The sequence below is a fragment of the Propithecus coquereli genome, unplaced genomic scaffold (genome assembly GCF_000956105.1).
Source record: "Propithecus coquereli isolate 6110/MARCELLA unplaced genomic scaffold, Pcoq_1.0 Scaffold262, whole genome shotgun sequence".
Classification (NCBI taxonomy): Eukaryota; Metazoa; Chordata; class Mammalia; order Primates; family Indriidae; genus Propithecus; species Propithecus coquereli.
The window spans coordinates 4,127,526-4,149,045 of NW_012148197.1; the positions used below are offsets into that span (position 1 = coordinate 4,127,526).

Genomic DNA, 21,520 nt, shown 5'->3' on the forward strand with positions numbered 1-21,520 from the left:
AAGTCTGTCTTTAGGACATATGGATTCATTCTACTTAGAGTCAAGAAAAATAAACATTGGCAAAATCTGTCTGGCTATATCAGAGTAATGTTGTTAGAATTTGCATCAAGGCCATGATTTTTGCTCCATCATTTATTGATCCAAATAAACCACAGTTCACAGCAGTTCCATTTTATATAAGCAGTCCCAAATTGGAAAAAAAAAATTCGATTTAACCACAATTAATTCCAAAGAACATCCTATCCCAAATTAAGCCTACATGTAGAGCCCTCCATGTTTTAGAATTTATGATTGAAAGTGAATATCGTATTTTCTTACTTTATTGGACATTTCCTTTCCCATTTTTAGAAACAACCATTATTACCTACACTATATACTCTGAATTGGGAATGGATCTATTGTTAGAAATAAAATATTTATAAATACATCAACCAAAGTATCTGCTTTGGCCTTTCTGGGAATCACTGATTATGTTTTAAAACTTCCTTTAATTGTACTTGTAATAAGCTATTTTCCCTTTTTTATTTCTCTCCCATGCTTCCTTGCTTTGCATTGTGATTGCATGCCATCTGCTGGTTTAACCCATGATGGCTTGCTGCTCTGATATTCACCATGCCAAACGCCACTTCTATTACCATAATGCTACACCCTCCTGTTCATTGCTCCCATGGTCCCCTCCTGAAAGTACCCATGATGCACAGCGCTACGTCCGCCACTGTCTCTGCAGCAACAACTCCTGCAACAAGTGTCCCCTTCGCAGCAACAGCCACAGCCAATCAGGTTTGCTCCTTTTAAAGCTTTCTTTCACGAATCCCAAACTCTAAATGAGTGCTGATATTTAAAAAAAAAATTCTCGGTGAGAATTTTTTTTTCATGTTTATCCATCAAATTTTATTTTTTTAATTAGTTTATAGCAAGCATTTATGGACAGGTTGCACTTATTTAGAGTTAACATTTACTGCCAATAATGATGTAGCTATGTTTTGTGTTGCACTGTTTGTTTTCGTACCTAATATTGTGTAATTAACCTGACAGGCTTAAATTCCTTTTAGTACAGCATTACCTATCCAGTGGTTTGTGAATTGCCACATGAAAATTGTAGACACGCACCCCTGGGTGCTTCAAAACTGGCTCTATTTTAATTCGGTTCATTCAGACCTTGTCATCTGTGTGGAGAAAATAAATCTCCTCTTAGAAAGTCCCCCCTTTTGCCTAAGCGTCAAATTTGAGGTCTGAATAATTCTTATTAACATTTGACCATGGTCTTAGGTTCTGCCAAACTCCCTTGGTTCCCACTTTACAATCTGTTCAGATACTGGCCTGAGAGCCAAACCATCGTGGAAGAAGAGTCATGTGCCACTGGGCTCACAAAGGCTGGATATGACTGATTAGGAGTGTTTAACTCTGTTGGTTTCATGCATGTGCCAATGAGACCATGGATGTAAGATTTCTTAGTGACAGCCAGTTAGTTGGCTATTTCCTACTCTGTGGTCACAGCTGACTGTATCCCTGGCTCTCGCCTTCCAACTTGCAAACATGTGCTCCTGGTCAGAAGGACACGCGTGTGAGTGGGGAGTGAGCATAAACTCTCACCTCGCCTAGAAAAAGACTTTATTGTGCATGCCCTCCCTTCATAGAAGAACAGTTTTGGTTTTGTTTTTAGTTTTGTTTCATTTTTTTTTTTAATAAAAGCAACTGTGCTAATAAAAGATGACAAGGGATATAGGAGTAGGCTGGAGGGAAGGGCAGAGGTAATGGGAGAAATTGGGGGAAATTGTGTCAGGGCATAAATGGCAGATACCAAGGTGTATTCTGCAGGCTGGGAGAGCTGAGTCCCTGCTTCCACATTGAAGTGAATCCATGATTCCAGGGCTATAGGTTTCATCACTACAGAGAGAGGTGAGAACGTACTGGAACGCAGGAAGAAAGGTTAAACCCTGTGACAGTTCTGACTGTGCGCTCTCCATCCTGTGACAAAGCAGGACAGAGCCAAGGAGGGAGGGAGGAGAGGCCGAGTGGGCAGCGCAGAGGCAGATAGAAACTCTCACTCCCATGGCTACGATGCCACCCACCCTCTGAGGACAGCCAACTCAGCTTCCAAACAAATAGAATAAAGAGTAACAAGGATAAGTTCTTTAACTGGGAAGGTTCTTTTTTTAACAATGGGGTGGGAGAAGGGAGAAAGATTGTTTGCATCTTTCTATTACTAGGTTCAAAGCTCCTGGGCTCACTTGCTCATTTTTCATAGGGAAGCTGGATAGTGTTTTCTTGCAAATCTAAGTCCTGCCTCCTTGAACTGTGTTCATGTGATTTTTGACTCAATTTTTGTTACAGAGTCCCTTTATAAGAAAACAAGTTTGAAGTATAATATAGTAGTATTTGTTACAATGAAATTTTTACCTATACTATATAGTAAGTTGAGCATTTTGGACACTTAGAGATCTTTTCTAAGAAAGGAAAGGAAGCTAAGATAAATAAATACTTTAGGATAAATTGCTTTATAATATGATAATTAAAATTAAATAAATTTAATCTTAGATTATATATTAAAAGAAGTATATGAACCATGTGTCATATATATTTTTCCAGCCTAGTTGTTTTTCAGTTCCCTTTGGTAGAAAAAATTTAGAGAGACTTCATCTGTATGTATAGCTTTGTATATGGGTGTGAGGAGTCAGAGGTAGGAACCATGGAACAGTCAGAAGCTGAAATATATCCTTTAAAACAGGGTGTGATTGGTAAAGGAAATGACAAGGTGAACTGAGTTTCAACTTGTTTGATTGCAAGTTTAAGTGAAGTTTAACTTCAATTTAATCCAAACAAATGTAATTTAAAGGAATACCTGAAAGTAGCTTCAAAAATCCCAGATTCTGTGTTTTGTAGTTAATCAGATGTAACAATTGCTGCTGGATTACGCTTAAATGATAAAGAAGAAAAATCCTTTAGCAGGTGTCGATGAAGGTCCGCTTGCACATGAAAACCCACAAAAAATAATTAATATTAAACGTAAATTTTGGACATGATATCTTTATGTATTTTCAACAAGTTTCAAAGAGCAACACACCTACAAAAGAACTTGGAAAATCTTTTAGCATCCAATAATAGGAAACGCAGAGCTAGTTAATGACTGTGAAATAACAAGCTATCATCTTGCTAAGATTTCACTCTTTAAACTCAAATCAAATCGTATCCATCTGAATTATGCAAGTCATTTAAACATAATGAATTCCATTTTCCTCATTTGTAAAAGGAAGACTAGAACTAGGTGGCCTCTGAAATCCCTTCCAGCTCTGAGATTCAATGAACCAATGGTTCTGTGACTACTATTTTGGGCCCAAAGCATGAGATCATAAAGGTAAACACAAATGGAATGGAAAGTGAAGCTGGTGATTCCAGAGTTCAGTGAATGATTAGCATCTTGCCTTCTTTTTCTTCATTAAGTGATCTGTCTTTAACACAAAATAGAGTAGCGTTTTGACAGTCTTTTGGTTAATTTGATCAATTCAGACTGTCAGTTCAAATATTCCAAACCTCATAGGCATTTGTAATTAGATGAGTCATTTACAGAAGTAAGAGAATAGACTAAAACATCCCATGTCAGCTTCTCCGGTTCAGTGTTCTTTACATGCCACCCTGTGGTGAGCCAAGCTGAACAAGCAACAGATCTGTAAATTCTATCCTCTGGTTGAATCAAGGTGCCACCGATGAAAGTTTTCACTGAACTTAGACTGCTAGTTTGAGATTAGATAAAGACAGAATGCAAATACATATGGGACATATAAAATCCTTTTTGGTTGCTTAGCTCTGGGAGTAGATATGGAAACAGAAACACAATAAGCAAATTTACTAAGAGCTATTTCCAGTTACAATTAAGGTCTTTGAGCCATAATAGACAAATCACACCTAAAAGTAATAGTAGTAATATTACAAACTGCTTATCATGTACTAGATATGATTCTAATTGGTCTTTCTCATATATCGTATATTATATGAGAGGATAGTTATGTGTAGATATAGATACTCACTTAATCCTTATAATAATTTTATGAGACAGAAACAGTGATCTTCATCCCCCCATTTTAGAGATGGTAAAACTGAAACAAAGGTTAACTACCTCAGCCAAAGTTACACAGCTAGTAAATGTTCTTGCTGGTTTAGACCTAGGCAGGCTGGCTACAGGGGACTTGCTCTTAACCACCATGTACACTGCTTCTCTCTATAATTATAAATACACAAACGTCGCTTCTTCCACAAATAAAACTATCTTTCAAGTGACACCCAATAACGACAAGCTCTATTGTTATAGGGGAGAACGAGGTAGGGTTGCTAATGCAGCTCAGACTAAGGGGGATCCTAAACTGGGGAGATGCACTGGATGTGAGCACAACTTCCAGCTGGCTGTGAGAAACAGCCAGGTCGCGTTCAGAAACCATACCGTTGGCCTCACCGATTCTGTGTAATATTATAACCAGCGAAAATTATTAATAATTTCTATAGAAGTAAGATAACCTTAGACAGAATTAGTCATTAGTCTTAGTAAAGCAGGTTCATAGGCTTCTTTTGTCATAGACTTTACTTCTAACCTCTACCAATCATCTCACAAATAATTTGCTAACAAGGAAAATCAGAGTGGAAAATGATGGTAACGTATAAATTAGTCAATTTCTGCCCACTAACAAAAGGACGGGAATGTGTAAGTCTGGATACCTATATTGAAACAAATTTAATCTTAGAGTATACATGAAAAGAGGTAGAGGCAAACATCTCAGTATATGGATTATCTAGTGTTTTTCATATTATAAGAAATATTATTTAATAAAACGAGTACAGATTAAAATTCCTGTAACAAATTATTATAGTACTCCATACTTTAATTGCTTTAGTATTTTTGACTTCAAACTTATATTCTATTTCAACGGGGGAGAAAATAATTTCCAAATAAATATATTTTAAATCTTAGTTTCTTCATTTAAATACAGAGATTATTCAATTTACTTAATAACATCTTTAAAGGCACAATTAAAATCCAATTTATACTGTGAATCTTTCCCAGAACATCCACCTCCCCCTCGTCCAGCTAGAAGTACTTTTTGTGTCCTCTAAATTCTACAAGGACTTTGCACATCCCTTACAGCATCCTTATTAGATAGAAAGGAAGGCAAGTACAAGTGTACCAAGAAAGGTTGGGACGTCTCAAGTTTAGCTGGAGAAGAACTAACACTCTGGGATTGATCAGAGCCTCAGTTTGCTGGAGCGGCTACGGTGTAAGTTTATGCTGGCCATGTGGGACCTGAATGCCAAGTTAAAGGGTTCAGCCCTTATTTGGCCACTGAAAGGTTTTCAAGCAGGATAGTGATGGGAACGGAACTCTAGGAAGAGTGAGCAGATGGAGTCAAGAGTCTGCAGAGGCCATTAAGAGATTTTAACAAGAGCCTAAATGGGGACAGTGGCAGCTGGCAAGTGGCCTACTTTATCTTGCCTTTGCCCATCACATAGCAAGAGTTACTTTTCGCCAAAGAGAAACATAAAAACGATTGCATACTATAGCAAAACCTGTCCAAATAAATGTCTGTCACGTGGCAGAAAGAGAGATGTGAAGGGTTAACCATAAGAAGTCGCCTCTGTAGGACCTGGACTCCCGTCCCTTCCAGGACAGCAGTTGGGTGGACACTGGCCACATTCCTCCAGTGTGCTCACCCCTAACGTGTGTCTTCCCACTTCCTTCCTAAAGGAGACCTCAGAGCTAAGATCTCAAAGCCCCCAGACCTCTGCTTGAAAGGAAGTCCCTTCAGATATGGAGTGAATACACTTTGTCTGCGTCTCCACATCAGAGCACCCCTGTGTAGGGTGGGGGTGATTATTCATCTCTTTCATTCTGGTTTGTGAGTCTGTGCTGGGGAAAAAAAAAATCCTACTTATTAATGTTAGGAAAATTTTTAGGGAGCACCCCAAGCAGTGCCTTAAAAACCAATGAAATCAGATGATATTTTGGGCAATATGTTAACCAACACTTAATCACATCTTCAAAAAGTGAAGATTTATGTTTAAAATTATGACCTCAAGGTCTTGTCACATCTCTGGTCCCTTCTCCAATGACTAAGTCCATTCAACAGAGAGTTGGCCTTCAGAAGAGTTTATTGAAAATTAGTTGATAATATATCGTACTCACATAGCCCTCTATTTATTGGAATATTTGATAAGTCATAAAATCCCATTTTCCAGACATGCCTGATATAGCTTTGCTATATGTGATAATCAATTTCAGCAATATCTTATCAGAAAGATAAAATAATTACATGTAACCAGTTTCATATATTATGTTTTATCTCACCTGCTATAAAAGCAGGAAAGAGAAAAGCTTAAAATCATCATGTTTTACTCATGTCTCACCTTTAAATGTGAGCACAACTTCAAAGCTATTTGTATATAGGCTCTTGGATAAATAAGTCCACCTATACTAACCAAGAAAGCTAGAAAAGTAAGGTCAAGTTTGACTTCATCTTTCCTCTCAGAGTTTTATAAAACATCTATTATTCAATGCCATCTGTCAGGACTATATTCAGACAAATGTAGGAGGCATTCAACATTCCCCACTATTCACCACTTGACCCATTTTGGGCCTGTGTTTGTTTCACAAGAAAAATCTTGGTGCTGCAAGGCCCCAGTGTGGGAGGAGTAGGCTCCGTCAGCGCCATCTTCTGCATCCCGCGGTAAAGTGGCTGGCCTCTGTGTGCAGATGATCAAACTGTGAAACGCTCCTTTCTCGCCGCTTGCTCGTTCCTGGGAGCAGAACAGAAAGCAGCTGGGCCCCCAGTATGTTGTTCTCCAAAAAAGCAGAGACTGCAACTGTCAGAATCCAGCCCTTGTAAATAGTACTCTGGGCTGACATAACTCCTGCAGCGTTTTACTGCTGGAGTTGTTCAGCCACCTTTAACTTTTTGCTTATATTCTAACTCTAGACGGGGGATCCGGTTTCAGTAATGGATTTGGTTGCTTCGAATGAGGTAGACTTGCCATATCAAATATTTTGTGGAGAAGGCAGGAGTGTGTGTGTGTGTGTGTGTGTGTGTGTGTGTGTGTGTGTGTAGAGGCAGGGGGTGGAGGGAGCCTGCTATATCTCTTTGAGAAAAAAATAAAACTAAGAAATTGCAGCGCTTGCATTCAGTTAACACTATTAGTTAAAGCTGCTTGGCAATTCGAGTCTAAATTCCATTGTGCAGTGTGGCTGGGGCATCAGAATCCAGACTTGCTAATGTGGTCAAAAAAAAAAAAAAAAGTTTAAGTAGAGGGAGAGGTGGGTGGTACTCTGTCTGACCAAGACAGACTTGGATCTGTGAGAGCAATGTAGAGGCAGATTAATTTTCTTCTTCAAGAAATTAGAAGATAAGAAGACTATAGACCTTTTATTTTCCTGCCTCCAAAGCGACTCCTTTGCAGGACTACCATGAGGTTTTAATTAATAAATGTATTTTCAGATTCTCTGAGGGAAGGCTAAGTTATGTAAGTGTTGTAATCTAGTACATTTTCATTTTTCATGAATAATTTACACCTCATGGTGAGAAACTTGGGCAGAATTCTTTTGTATATAGCACCTAAAGACGTAACATCAGTTCCAATTTTGTGCAGCTGAAGAGAAAATGTCAAGAATCCTTACGTGGCGCTTTCTTGCCTGGTGGATGGTCCTTCTCCCAGCTCAAATCCCATCCTCCTTTGCATTTTGATAGAATCGGTGGGGGGATCTCTTTTAGATTGAAAAGTCATATTCCCAGTAGCATTTTGGCTTTTGTTAATGGTAGTAAAATCATGCTCCAGTTCTCTAACTTTAGATTTTCTTGTTTGAGTGGAACGAATATATAGTTCATCCTCTATCTGTGTTTATTTCTAGCTCTAGATTGGTAAGGAAAGAGAGACTAGCTGCAATGCTGGAATTCAGACCCATTTTAAGGGCGGGGCAATGACTAGGGTCTCCTTTTTAGTGAGAATTGCTCTGCACAGAGTAAAATTTGTATTCATGGACACCTGTCTCCCCAGGCTCTCCCAGTGCTATCTACCCTCTCGCACGTCCACCCATGCCTTTCTGTGTGGGTGGAGGGGGAGGACAAACAAACCCGACTGTGGCTTCACTTACCAAATATGATGCTACCACGTATCAAAGAAAATCGGTATTACCGCTGGCCTCTCCGCCCCTTTTAGCATTCCCTCGGGGCCAGACTGCTGGAGGCAGTGACTTCCGAGGTCAGACCTGTATGAGTCAGCTGATCATTGTACAGGCCACCAGGTTGCGGAGGTGCCAAACCTACGGAGGAACTCACTGCATTGTGAGAATCACAATCAGAGAAGGTCATAAACCGAAAGTGCAGTAGGCACACGTTGCTGCAGAGCGTGATCCCTAATGTGACTGGGGACATAGGTCTGAGGGATGTGCAGGAAGGATTCAGAGACAGGACAGGCAAGGTCGTTCCTGACAGCGTGACCAGTTTGACATTTAAGGGGTGGAAGTGAGGTGGGGTAAGGAAAGAAAGGATCTGAGGTTTATACGTGCACCGGCATTCTGCGTTACACATGCCATCACCTCTAATCACATCAGAGGGGCTCGATTTCCCCGCTTTTACCCGTGAAGAAATCAAAGCTCAGATCTGGTCACGGTTCCAATAGGTAGCAGAGCCTGCAACCTGACCTCACGCCTGTCTGACCTTGAAGGCAGTGCTGTTCTCCTTGTCTTACATTCTCCCCCAAGAGCACCCGTGGATGAGAAAAGGAACTTCAGAATCAGTCTCAGACTTTATCTCATGATAGAGGCAGATGGAGCAGCTATGATTACATCAGATCTAAAGAGGGCAGACACTGGCTGGCTCGCACAAGCCAAACGACCTGCTTTCAGCCACACCGCCAGAGAGTGGGAGACACCAGGTGCGTGAAGAGGAGGACGCCGGGGTAGACCTAGAAAATGCAGCAGTGGGTAAGGAGGGGGTGAGCGTGCAGAGGGCCTTGAATGGCAGGATGAGGACGGGTGAGGAAATGTTAAATGAGGCTCAGAGACATGGATATGCTGAAAGTGAGCGGGTTAGAGATGAGCTGGGATGGCTAGCCTGAGTGCAGGTGAACAGGTGAGGAAGCGACTTCACTGTTGAAGTGGTGAAATCAGGATAGAGAGAAAAGAGAAAATCTGAGGGAAAAAAAGATGAATAATTCAGAACCAGGGAAGTTCGGAAAGGCTTCCTGATCCTTTGCTCGCCCAGAGGCTGTGCTCCGGCTTCTGCAGTGTCTGGATTTCAACACCTTTAGCTTCTCTGTTACATAACCCTCCTAGGAGACACCTCTCACACTGACCTTCATAAAAAGAAGGGCTCTTGTCTACGCATCTTCACCTTGATTTGTACTATAAAGGACAAACTTGACTGATATTTTCTAATATCAGTTTATGACACATTCTAGCATTTAGAATCCATCCTGCTTTGGCATCAAGTATAGTAAGCTGGAGCTTTTGATCTGCTTATTTTATTTTCAACAATCAAATTGTTTTATTCTTGTCATCACTCCCCTCACTCTAGAGTATTCAAAGACCTCAGAGCTTATGTTCATCAGCTTCCTGGAATCAAATACAGATACCAGACACTCTTCACTATTCACCACAGTGCATTTCTGGAAGCAGCATCATTAAGCTGATCGTGGTAAAATGTCACTCATTTTCCCTGAGTCACAGATACATCGGGCATTGCAGGTCTGACCCAAGACCAGCATCAACTAAATCATAGATATGGAAGGCAGTAAGTCATAAGAACAAATTTATCACAATCATGCCATATCTCCATAATAATATAAAAAAGAAAAGTTATGATGCAGGTTACATTATAAATTGGAATAGGTGCCCAGATCAATGGAGTAACTTACCCAAGTCACATAAATAGCAAGATAACTAGACTTAGAACCCAATTATTCACGTCCTGCCTACAGCACATTTTTTTTTTCCTTTTTACCACACTGCCTTCCTGAGAAAGAGCTTTAAATGATCATGTCAGGGACCAAATGACTACAGAGCATACAGACAGCACAAACATAACTCAAGCAACTACCCTCACGAAGCACTTGCATTGTACCAGACATTGGCCTAAGCTTTTTATTTGAATTATCTCACTGGAACCTAAAATGGCCCCATAAAGGACTGTTGTTATCCCCACTATAGAGATGAGAAAACTCCAGTTTGTAGAAGCTGAGGAACTCACCCAAGATTGCTATTAAGTAGCAAACCCAGATTTAGAATTTTCTCCAAGCTCCTAATCTTTCATTTTACAACAAAAAGGGCCTAGAATGGTTAAGTGACTTGCTCAAGGCTACATAGGGGATCGGAAACTCAGTCTTCTAACAAACACCATACTTAGTTGTCTTTCTCCTCCATCAAACCACACCTCAGCATGGATATGCCAGTGTGGATATGCCAGCTACACATTTTTTTAACAATCAATAAGTCCTCTCCCTCCTTAGAATTTAGAAAGGTTTTTGAGGAATCAAAAAGATACTCAGAGAAGTGAAACTTGATTCCTTCTTTTTCTCCAAGTATTTTTCCCATTAATAATTTCAAAACTGTTCCATTAATCATTCTTTCAATATCTGTCATTGTTAGATTAAAATATGTGAAAGGGCCAGCGAACCCTTTAGTTGAGAGAATTTAGGAGCGAAAGAATTACTTGAATCAATTCCTATTGTTCATATTCTTTCCTTTGCTCTGACCCTTGTAACACTGAAAATGGCCTTGAATAAGGAAGGAAGCTAAAATAGAGAAATCTAAGAAGTGTGTAAAGAATGAAAAGAAAAATTCCATTGTATTCCTTTGCCTTGGACAAAGGTATTCAGGATTTGGTTGGGTTTAGGTTTTTTATTTGGTTGGTTCGTTTGTTTAACATAAGTTAACAAGTTCCCTCCCTTCCACTGCTTAAGCAGAGCCTATGTGAGAAGAGGTGGAGACTTGGAAATTGAAAGACAGATATTTATTAGACAAGACTGGATGCACAGAAGTGTCTATAAATAATGGTTTACTCTAATGGTTTACTCTAATGGTTTACTCTAATGGTTTTTACTCAGTGACCTAAAAATTATTAATAAATATCATACCTTGTCAAAATATTCACATTTTGTGGCTTAGACTAGGAAATGAAGACAGTGGAAATACTACCACCCAACAGTAGCATTTGTTATATGATTACTTCTACCAGGCATTTGTTAAACACATTATCTAATCCTCACACCAACCCTATAAGCTAGAAAGAATTCTTTTTTTTTTTTTTTTTGAGACAGAGTCTCACTCTGTTAACTGGGCTAGAGTGCCGTGGCATCTGTGAACTTAGCTCACAGCCACCTCAAACTCCTGGCCTCAAGCGATCCTCCTGCCTTAGCCTCCCAAGTAGCTGGGACTACAGGCACACACCACCATGCCCGGCTAATTTTTTTTTTTATATATATATTTTAATTGTCCAGCTAATTTTCTTTCTATTTTTAGTAGAGACGGGGTTTCGCTCTTGCTCAGGCTGGTCTCAAACTCTTGAGCTCAAACGATCCACCCACCTTGGCCTCCCAGAGTGCTAGAATTACAGGCATAAGCCACCGCATGCGGCCTAGAAAGAATTGTTGATTCCCATTATAGAAATGAGTAATACAAAGAATAAAAGATGTTGAATAACTTACCTATAATAACATGTCTATTAAGCCTAGTGCTGGGTTTGAACCAGGTCTAACTTTAAAGAATGGCAGATCCTGCCTCTTGGGAGATGTTAACTTTCTACTGCAGTAGACACTGACCATCATGTGTTGATGTCTGTCCGTGCTCTTGTAATAAAAAATTTTAGTTCAATAAATGATTAATATGAATTGACAGTCAAGACGTTAATGAAAAATCAGAGCAATTCAGTCTATATTAGTCATCAGTGATAGTTCAGGATATATACATACAGAAACAGAAATAAGTATATTTGACATTTTTTTAAGACTCTTAATCTCATCAAAATCAAGTTTATTACCAACATATGGAGTGCCATACAGATCAGAGAATATTTAAGTACACAGTTGTATTATTTGAATGCCTATGTAAATAGAAGCTGAAAGCAAATTTTATCTAGGATTATGGATCCTAAAGTAATAGCCTAAGGGAAGAGAACCAACATTTATCAAAAACTAATATGACATATCAGACACTGTATACGTATATCATTTCATTTACTACTTAACATAACTTGTGAAGTATCTTATCCACTTTACAAATGAGAGCAATCTTAGAGGACAATTTGCTTAAGATTCAAGCAAGTAGGTAGTGGCTGGACAGGTGTAGATCTCAGGTTCACCTACCTGCAAATCCTATTCTCCTGGTCAATGTGGGATTGGGATAAATCCCTTTATCTGGCTCCCCTTGAAAATTCCTAACTACTGAGTTTAACTAGTGCTTTAAAAAGTTTTAACCATTTTAGAAGAAAGTTCTATAGAAGTGAAAACTTTAAAAGTCCAAGTTCAATGTCAGAAATGGTCTGAAAATATAGTCAGTTGCTGAGATCAACAAGGAAATTCACATTTTAGTCTGGGGAACAAGAGCTAGAGAGCAGCAGGAGCAGGCACCGTTTCAGCCTTTCCAGGGCAGGAAACTGGCAGGTAACTTTGGCTGAAAAGAGTCTACTGAAAGAAGTCCTGTCCATCAGAACTTTTACTTTTTATTTTTTGAACAATAATTTTAAAAGAAAGATACTGTTATTCTCCACCATCCCCACAGAACCTTACCATCAAATCATCCTCAGCTAAATTGAACAGTACTAGTTGAGGATGAATGTTTCGGGTAGAAATGTGAAGGGACTAGAAGCTTAAGTTAGTTGTAAGTGAAACCAGTGAGCTAAATTAGAAGGTGAGCCAGGAATTGTCATGATGATTCAGGTGCACAAACAGAAAGTGTCACAGGTCCCCCTTTGAAGCCAAAAATGGAAAGGATGAAAGGAAGGGCAGGAGGGAGAGAAAGAAGGAAGCATGTAAGGAAGAAGGAATTAAGGATGGATAAGAAAGGGGAATAGGGAGTTACTGTCTAATGAATACTGAGTTTCAGTTTGGAATGATGAAAAGTCCTGGAGATGGAGGGTGGTGATGGTTGCACATGCAATGTCGTCAATGCCACTGAACTGTACACTTGAAAATGGTTACAATGGCAAATTTTATGCTATGTCTATTTTACCGCAATTTTGGAAAATAGGCAAAAGATCTGAATGGACATTTCTCCAAAGAAAGGATTAAGGATCAGCAAGGAAGATATCTAATTGCACCTATGTTTTTGTTTATACTATGAGATTTAATAAAATCTCATAGTATAAAATGATTCTTTTCATGTTAAATACTCTTCATTGTTGCCATGTTTTCCTCTAAGAGTTTTCATAAAGCAGGTAACCAAACGCAAATGTGGATTCATCCTCAGTGAACCCTGTCTGTGGCAACGTATGTTCATACCCTTTCTCAATAAATGTGTGTTAAGAACCCACCTTGAGCCACATACAGTTCAGAAGTCTGAGAATACAGCAACAAAAACAACAGTCCCTGTTCTCGGGGTCTTACATAATGAGGTGGACAGGCAATAAGCAAATACGCAAATAAATACAAGTCAAAGTACTTATATATGACAAGGCTCATCTCAAATCATAGCCATCCGTCATATCTGTGCTGCAAGAATGGGCCTAACTGCTGAGCTTTGATGGGGGACAGTTAGTATTAATAATAAAGTAATAAAAGAGAATGTGGGAGCTCTTCTTCTTTATTCATTTTCCTCCTTTGGTTTCCGCTTTACCATCTATTACACCAGGATATTTTGGCACTTCCTGGGAAGTTACTGGGAGGACAGATGGTAACCTGGCTTAACTACCCACCACTCTGCAGAGGTGCCAGTGCCATAAAAGCAGAGTGAAAAACTAAGGCCCAGAAAGGTCACAAGTCTGGTTGGTGGCACAGACAAGCCTCCTGAAATCCCAATCCAGAACTCTTTGGTTTTTCCTTTGCACCTTGATTTTACACACAATTGAGTGGTTTTGTTAACCTCTCTCTCTCTCTCTCCCTCTCTCTTTCTCTCTCTGTGTCACACACACACATATACACACAGAAGAAAAGAACTAAAAAGGGGGAAAAAACTAGTTTTGCTGGAAAATTTGTTAAATGGCAGCATCATCCCACCAATCTGAGAAATATGGAAGACGATGACAATATTCAAAGACAAACTCCCATGTCTAGTACACTACATTAATCTTACTGTTCCTTTTACTGAATTTTAGCATTTGGTTGCTTTTCTCCCTTTGATGTCTTAAAAGCCAATTCTTAGCAGGCTTAATTATACATTCTACTCCACTGTTAAAATGGGTACTGTGGCCAAAATGTGCCCAGGATTCTAAGTCTAACATAATGGTAGTGGATACAAAAGCAGGGCATTGAGCAGGATTGGAGACTTTATGTTAAATCCAGCAAGATCTTGTTCCTGTGATTTCTCTTGAGCTGAATCTTCAATTTATTACTGGGAGCAAAACCTCATTTTGAAAAAACCCTATATTGTATGATGAATGTTTTGAAATTTCTATTCAGTTGCTGCATAAACTGATTCATTTTTTAAAAATTTCATTGTTGCTTTAGTTTAATTTTTTAAGCACTTTGTGAATTTGCATGTTTATTAATTTTTATTTATTTTTAATTCCTCAGTTGCTAGTTCATTTCCTTTAGAATATTTAATATATCCTTATGTCAAAAGTAATCGTGAGCAAAAATATATTAATACATGGGGAAAAATATTTTCAACGTATACAACAGTTGATTTTAATATTATGTTACAAAAACTGCTGTCTAAAAGTATAAAAAAAATTTCCTTATATTCAACTTTCATGTCCAGAGGTCATTTTCAATGAAGCAGCCTATTTAATCTCAGATAGCCTCACTTCTTATACATCTCACTGTAAATATTCTAAATATTTTAGAATATTTTTGTTAAATAGTGTGACCCAAATATTATATGTTGTTGCTTGATATAGTAGAGGAATTTAGCCTGCTTTGATACACAGTCCCTAATTTTAAAAATGTTTGTTCAAAATTTTCTTTGTCACTTGGTTTGGAACTGAAATCATTTTCCTATAGACATTGATGAACTTGGAGGTCAGATCTCCAGATTGGCCTGCAATAGTTTATTTAACTCATGACATTGTTTACAGATAATATTGTGCTAAACCATGGTACAAGCCAAATATCAGCCATGTTCACGATGTTGCTATATCTTTAGGATGCAAGAAAAATGTCAAAAGCATGTGCCTAAGCTAAACCCCTGGACAGCCATGTTAGAGAAAATAAACCCATGGCTGTTTCTATAACAGGCATGTTATAGAAAATTCCTTCACCTCCTCCACCTGCTGGGTATAGAGGAGCCATAATCCACAGTGAATTCTGAGACTACAATGTTAGTTGGGGAAGGTTATGGAGTAAGATGGGAAATACGGCATGAAATAAGACGATTAGGCGAGGATTAGGAAGACAAAATCTGGGACCTGTTCCTGGGTAGCCACCATCACTCACACCACCCTCTTTCCCATTTTCCTTGATGCTGTGGTTTGATCTGCCTACTGTTCCTTCCTGACTATCATGTGGCCTTCCAATCTACGGTCTGGTTTTGTTGTTCCCTTCTCTGGCACCTGCTAAGCAAACATGATCTTACAGCTCCTCTCTTCCTGAATAAACACACAACGCTCTTGAACATATTTTTGTTTTTAATACTTCTGTACCATCAGGGGATAGTACCAGGAATGTTTAAAAAAGTCTCCTCATGTCCTTTTGCCTTCTTCCTCATTTATATACTATACTCTTGGATGACATATGGGTTGTTCGACAGTCTAAGGACTAGATTCCCATCTCAGTGTGGAAGAAACAGAAATGATCTTCAGACCTCCCCCAGAGGAGTCGAAGCTGGGAGAGGCTGAGGCTGGGCTGGAGGAGGGAACCATGCTCAAAGCCTCCCTGCAGTGCTCCTAAGAGTCTAGGTGCTTCCACACATGGGCTGGACTCATGCAAGGAGTGGCATCTTCGCCAAGTCAAGAATTCCCATTGATGGATTTTATCCAAATAATCTAAGTTGTCAGTGTGGACCCTGCTCAGTAATCTTTGGTGAGGACAGTGTTAATGCTTTTCGTGTAAAACCTCAATGATTAATATTTTCAAATTATAATTTTTTCATATATTAGAAAGTATATCTAAATATCTTCTGTTCAAATATAACAGAGTGGAAAAGACTAGACAGAAATGAGTCATCCACAAAATAGGTCATTGAAAATAGAGGGATTAGAGGTTTGAATGTAAACTTTCTGCTGGCAACAGAGGACAAAACAATAACACTGACAAAAACCACTCTTTGAGGTGCTACTAAAAATCACGGACATTCCAACCAACCAACCTCAATGTGTTCTTCTCAAGATTTTGTGAAACTGATTGTGAAATTTCAGAATTTGCTCCAAGGACCCCAGTACAAATAAAAATACATTTTGAAAACAAGTCAAATGTAGTATGACACTGCCCTCCCTCAGAGCAATATTCCCCACAAATAGTGCAAAGACTGTTTTTCAAAGTATCTTTACATATACCACTAGTTGTCTCTGAACTATTTAGACAATCAAAAGTTTATAGTCATGAAATAGGCCAAGGAAAGTTCTTGAAAATGGACATTTATTAACATGTATAATTATAATTGCTTTCATTAACCATTTTTTATCTGATGCCATACGTTCACCGAGAGACCAAAGACAATTGCTTTTGACTTCAGTAATCCATACTAGGATTAAGTGTGTCCCTCTGCCTTTACACAGCTTGCTTCACCCAAAATACTTGCCAAGTTTCACCTCTCAGACAAGATCAGGGCATTGCAGACAGTAGTGGCTGCTGTGGAGGAGAGGTGAGTAGTAGCAGGGAAAAGATGGACAGAATATTAAACCGTGTAGAGACTAGTAGAGGAACATGTGACCAAATCAGAGAAAAAAAACCGTAGATAAAGAAAAATAGAGATTGGGATAGTCAGCAACAGGCAAGCCTCCTTAGCTTGGCCACATTTTTAGAAAATTCCACTCAATTTTTTATTTTTAAATTAATAATAAATTTTGTTTAAGGAGCCAGTGAAACATCCTTGCATTAATTGCCTTCTGAAGAAATAGGGCCTTATAACCATGGAAAAAGATTTCTAAGAAATCTACCAAATCTAGAAATTTTCTTCAGGTGTAATTTTTGTTTATCTGCCATGTCCTCTGTGAGTGATTCAGCACCTTGCCTGGAATATTTTTCCTTTCGTCTGTCACAGGGAGTGGGGAGAATGGGAGAATTGGGAGGGATGTTTATTTTTCTTGGATATTTCTGAATCCTGAAAGGGTGCAGACATACATCTTATCCAAAGGGTTGTTTTCCTGACTCCATTGCTCTCTCTCCCATGAATGGTGGACTTCTGTTGGTGCCAACATTGTGGCATTGTGTCCTTAGTGACTTCTTATTTATTCAGCCATCCATGCAACCAACAATTAATAAATGCCTCTCATGTGCCCAGCCCTATCCTAGACATTAGGCATATAAAGATGAACGAGACATTCCCTTGTCCTTAAGAAGGTCCACAGTTTTCTGTGGACCCAGTTAATGCACCAGCCCTGCTTGGAAATACCTACTTGATCTTTCATGCTAGTGGTATCAAGATCCATTGAGATTTTTTCATATTTTGGTAAAGCCACACAAATATTTTATAAGGTACATTTTATCTACCTTTCCAAACTCAGCACTACGAAGACAGTATTTAATGGCTATTCATAGGAGGATAGAACTAAAACATACATTACTCCTTTTTTCTAATTGTTTTGTGGTTTCAATACATAGAAACAGTTGGTATATTCACTGAAATCTTTTTCCTGTCAATTAAGCAAAGCAGGAAGAGTTCTTACTGAATTTAATATTGAGCTATCATTTTTAAACGATAATTCATCTGACATCCCTGAATCTTTGCAAGGAGCGCTTTTGCATAAGTGTAAACATCTCTAGAAGTCATCTAGAAGCTCACAATTCCCAAAGTTATTAATATGCACAGTTCCTGGAGACCAAGAACCACAAGGTAGAAAATTCAGAAGGTATTAATACTTGGTACCTATGACTCGCAAAAGAATCCTATGTTGATTAGTCTTCTTTGGCACTCTCTGCGTGAGTAATGGTTAGTTCAACTTTTGAGTTCATGGTGCTGATGAGTTCAAGTTGAGTGTTTCAGTCTCTACACAGACGATTTTGCTTTCAACCAAGTGCATTTCTCACCCTGGTCAGCTCTTTGTTGAGGACACCCCATGGGCAAGGGGTATGAATGGCTCAGCCTAAATCCATCATCATGATGGCAGACACAAGACTACAGGAGTATTTCATAACTGGTGACTCGGTCCAGGGAGGGATAGTATTTTCTTTTTAGGTAGTGGGTACCTGTTGGTCAAACACCCTACTCCTCTGGGTGAAAGCCAAACGTCCAAAAGTGGCAGTGGACCTTCTCTCCTGATCCCACTCACTCGTACTGTCTGCCCTGACCAATGCTCAGGAAGCCAGCAATCCACACTTAGAGTACATCACCTTCAAGAAAGGAAGGCTGATGGGGATGCCAACCTGTAGCTCACAGCTGAATTCAGTCCAAAGATTTGTCCCACACAGGGTTGTTTTCTATAATGTGAATTAATAGCTGAATTTCCAGCTTCTTTTGGGAAAATGGAAAGGTCACGCAGTACAGAGCCCAGGTTCTGCAGGTAGCAACTGTCTGGAGCAGAGCAGTTGTGGCCTTGCTCTTCACCTGGCCCACTCACTCAGGTGTCTTTCCTGCCTGGGCCCAGTGGGACACTACCTAATCCAGTTTGCTTTTTAATAAGCTTGACTGCCAGTGCACTACGAGTTCTCTGAAGACACAGTAAATATTAAACAGCTGCTCATAATATATTTGATAGGACAACAACCCATTTGATGTTCTTTGGAGCTATTCAGTCTTTGTCTTCGATAAGTAAGTTCAAGACTAATCATGTATTGGGTTCATATGAGGGTAGCTCAAGGATGTATATTGAGCGGAGTCATCAGATTCTTAAATCCAACCACCTAGAGGAGAGAGTTTAATTCACTTAGTATCATTTCCTCTCCTTATTGATAAGTAGACTCTATTACAGCCAACTGAGATTTTTGCATCACAGATATTCTTGTTCTAACTAGAGGGGCCACTAAAGATTTATGAAAGCACTCATGATTTAAGATCAAATGTGTCTTTGTTTTAAAAATAGAATCACAGATTTTGTGGACATCAGCTATTCTCATTTCTGTCTGTTCTCCTTTTCGTGGAAAAAGGAATTCAAAATAATGCTTTCAGTTTGGAATTTTGATTTATCATAGTAGATTGGCAAGAATCTTATTTCATAATTTAACTTCCTCCTCTGGTCATGGTTCTTTGTTCTATAAAATACTACTTATCTGAGGGAATAGTCTATCAGGATGATAAATAGAAATGTACCTTGTTGAATATATTTGATTTCTTTCCTGTCATCATAGCTGGCCAGGGCTTCTCAGGAGCTGAAGCAGCGGCGCTGTGGTTGGGTAGTGTGTTCTGTTGCTGTGAGCGGACACATTTGTAGCATCCATCTGGAGGAGGCCTGGGGCACGGTGTGGTTGGCCACCCAGGCACGGATGCGAGGATGCCCTGAGGAGAGGCCCAGCAGCCTCCTGGGTCCCCCGGCACTTCCTACCCATCTGGTTCCTCTGGTGGTTGCTCCTGTCTCCCCTCTAGAGCTCCAAGCTGCCTTTTCTTGCAGCTTCACCCCTTGGCCTTACCTTTCCCTGATTCCCAAGCTTGCAGGGCTTCTTCTGAGCAGTCTCCTTAGCTGGCACCATGCTCTTTGGAACCACCACTTCCCCTGGCCCCATCTCAGACCATCCCCATGCCCTGACGGAGGTGCCTGCGCCAGCGGGCAGGGTCAGCCAACCTCTCCAAGCTCATGCTGGCTTGTGCCAGCACTGTGTACATTGTGCAAGCCAGTTGAAACTGTGCATGCTGTCTTTTCCACAACTGCAAAATATGACTACAGTACTGACCTAGCTCGTACGGCTCTAGCTCGTAAATTCTCAGAGCCTGCTGAAAGTCAAAGGAGTATACATTAAAATTTGAATAAACACAACGATGCTTCAGAGAGGGGACTTTTAGGAGCCCCAGTGTGGTAGCTGGCTCTCTCACTTATATGTACTCTGGCAGACCCCAGGGATTTTTCCATTGCCCCTCTCAAGAAAGCAGCAGCTGCAGTGCCTTGGAGGTTGCATAAGGAAATTTGAGTATTAGCCCCAGCTCTGACCAAATGCAGGGCAGGCAAGAAGCCACTGACAGTCTGTTGAGTTCACTTTGGTGAACTGTGTTTTAATTAACCATTCTTTTAAATGGACAAGCTCAAGGTTAGGGTTTGTCCATGTCGGATTTGTAGCCCATATGCCAGGGCCATATATAAGCCCTTATTCTTATTTTAAGAATGTGTGTTTTGTACCTAAATTGAAATATTCAGGCACCTTCCTCTTGGCCACAAAAATTATAGATAAAGATGGAAAAAGATTTTATATATACAATTGGTGTAGAAGAAAATCTCTGAGGAGAGGTAACAAGAAAGCACACAAAATGTACCTATTCATATTATTTTAAATTACATTTGTTTAATGCTAACTAAAAGTATAATCTGAGTAAAGAAAAACCATATTAAAAACTAGACCAAAGGTCCCTCTTTCCCTCAAATTAGTTTCTCCCATAATCCCCAGCCCCCACAAACACACATACCCACACCTGGCTGTCCTTGTCCCTTCTCTGCTGTGGGTGATCTTCCAGGTGGATCTGTCCTGCTCTACCTGGGGGCCCCAGGGCCTGTGCCATGTGATTCCCAATGTCAAACGGGCAATAATTCAACAAGAGGCACTCGGTTGGTACCCATTCTTCACCTGGATTCCCGTTCTGTCTGTATTTCCAGGGTGTGTTTCATTCCAGACTACACTTAATTCAGGCTGTACCAGCAACCTATATTTCTCAGGAAACAATTTAATAATCAAAAGATATTTCCAAGAAAAATGCTGCCACCCAAAAATGGAACTTACAAGGAGAAACACTCAGAGCTTTCCTACCTTCTAAGATCAAATCTCTTGACTCCCTTGACGTTCACAGATGCTAGGAGTGTAATTCATTTTTTGTACCATATATAATATATTGTCCACAGGATAGCCAAAGACAAAGACCAGGATGTGGCTGGAGTTTTCTGGCCTGGAAGCTAGGCAGCATTCATAGCTGAGCATTCAACAGTACCAGAGATCATTTTTATTTATGTCTTTATCCATATAATGGCTCGTGGGTAAATGAGGCAGAGGGGGAAAGCAGTCTGGTGGAATCTTGTTAATGCTTTCAGTTAACTTCGACAATGATTTACAGTCCAATTAAACCTCAGTGGTCATTTATGTCTCTTGTCAAATAAAAATT

At 39.6% G+C, this 21,520-nt stretch overlaps 1 protein-coding gene across 4 annotated transcripts in view; it reads left to right on the forward strand.

Annotated features, from left to right (window-relative positions):
* Positions 1 to 21,520, forward strand: part of MBNL2 (muscleblind-like splicing regulator 2) — a 156,433-nt gene that overhangs the window by 130,309 nt on the left and 4,604 nt on the right. For 2 of the 4 annotated variants that reach the window (XM_012647350.1, XM_012647353.1), the window contains one exon: positions 686 to 780. The exons of the other annotated variants lie outside the window; for them this stretch is intronic. In XM_012647350.1, the coding sequence (XP_012502804.1) occupies positions 686 to 780 (95 nt within the window). The remainder of the gene's footprint in view (positions 1 to 685; positions 781 to 21,520) is intronic. 4 annotated transcript variants of the gene reach the window in all.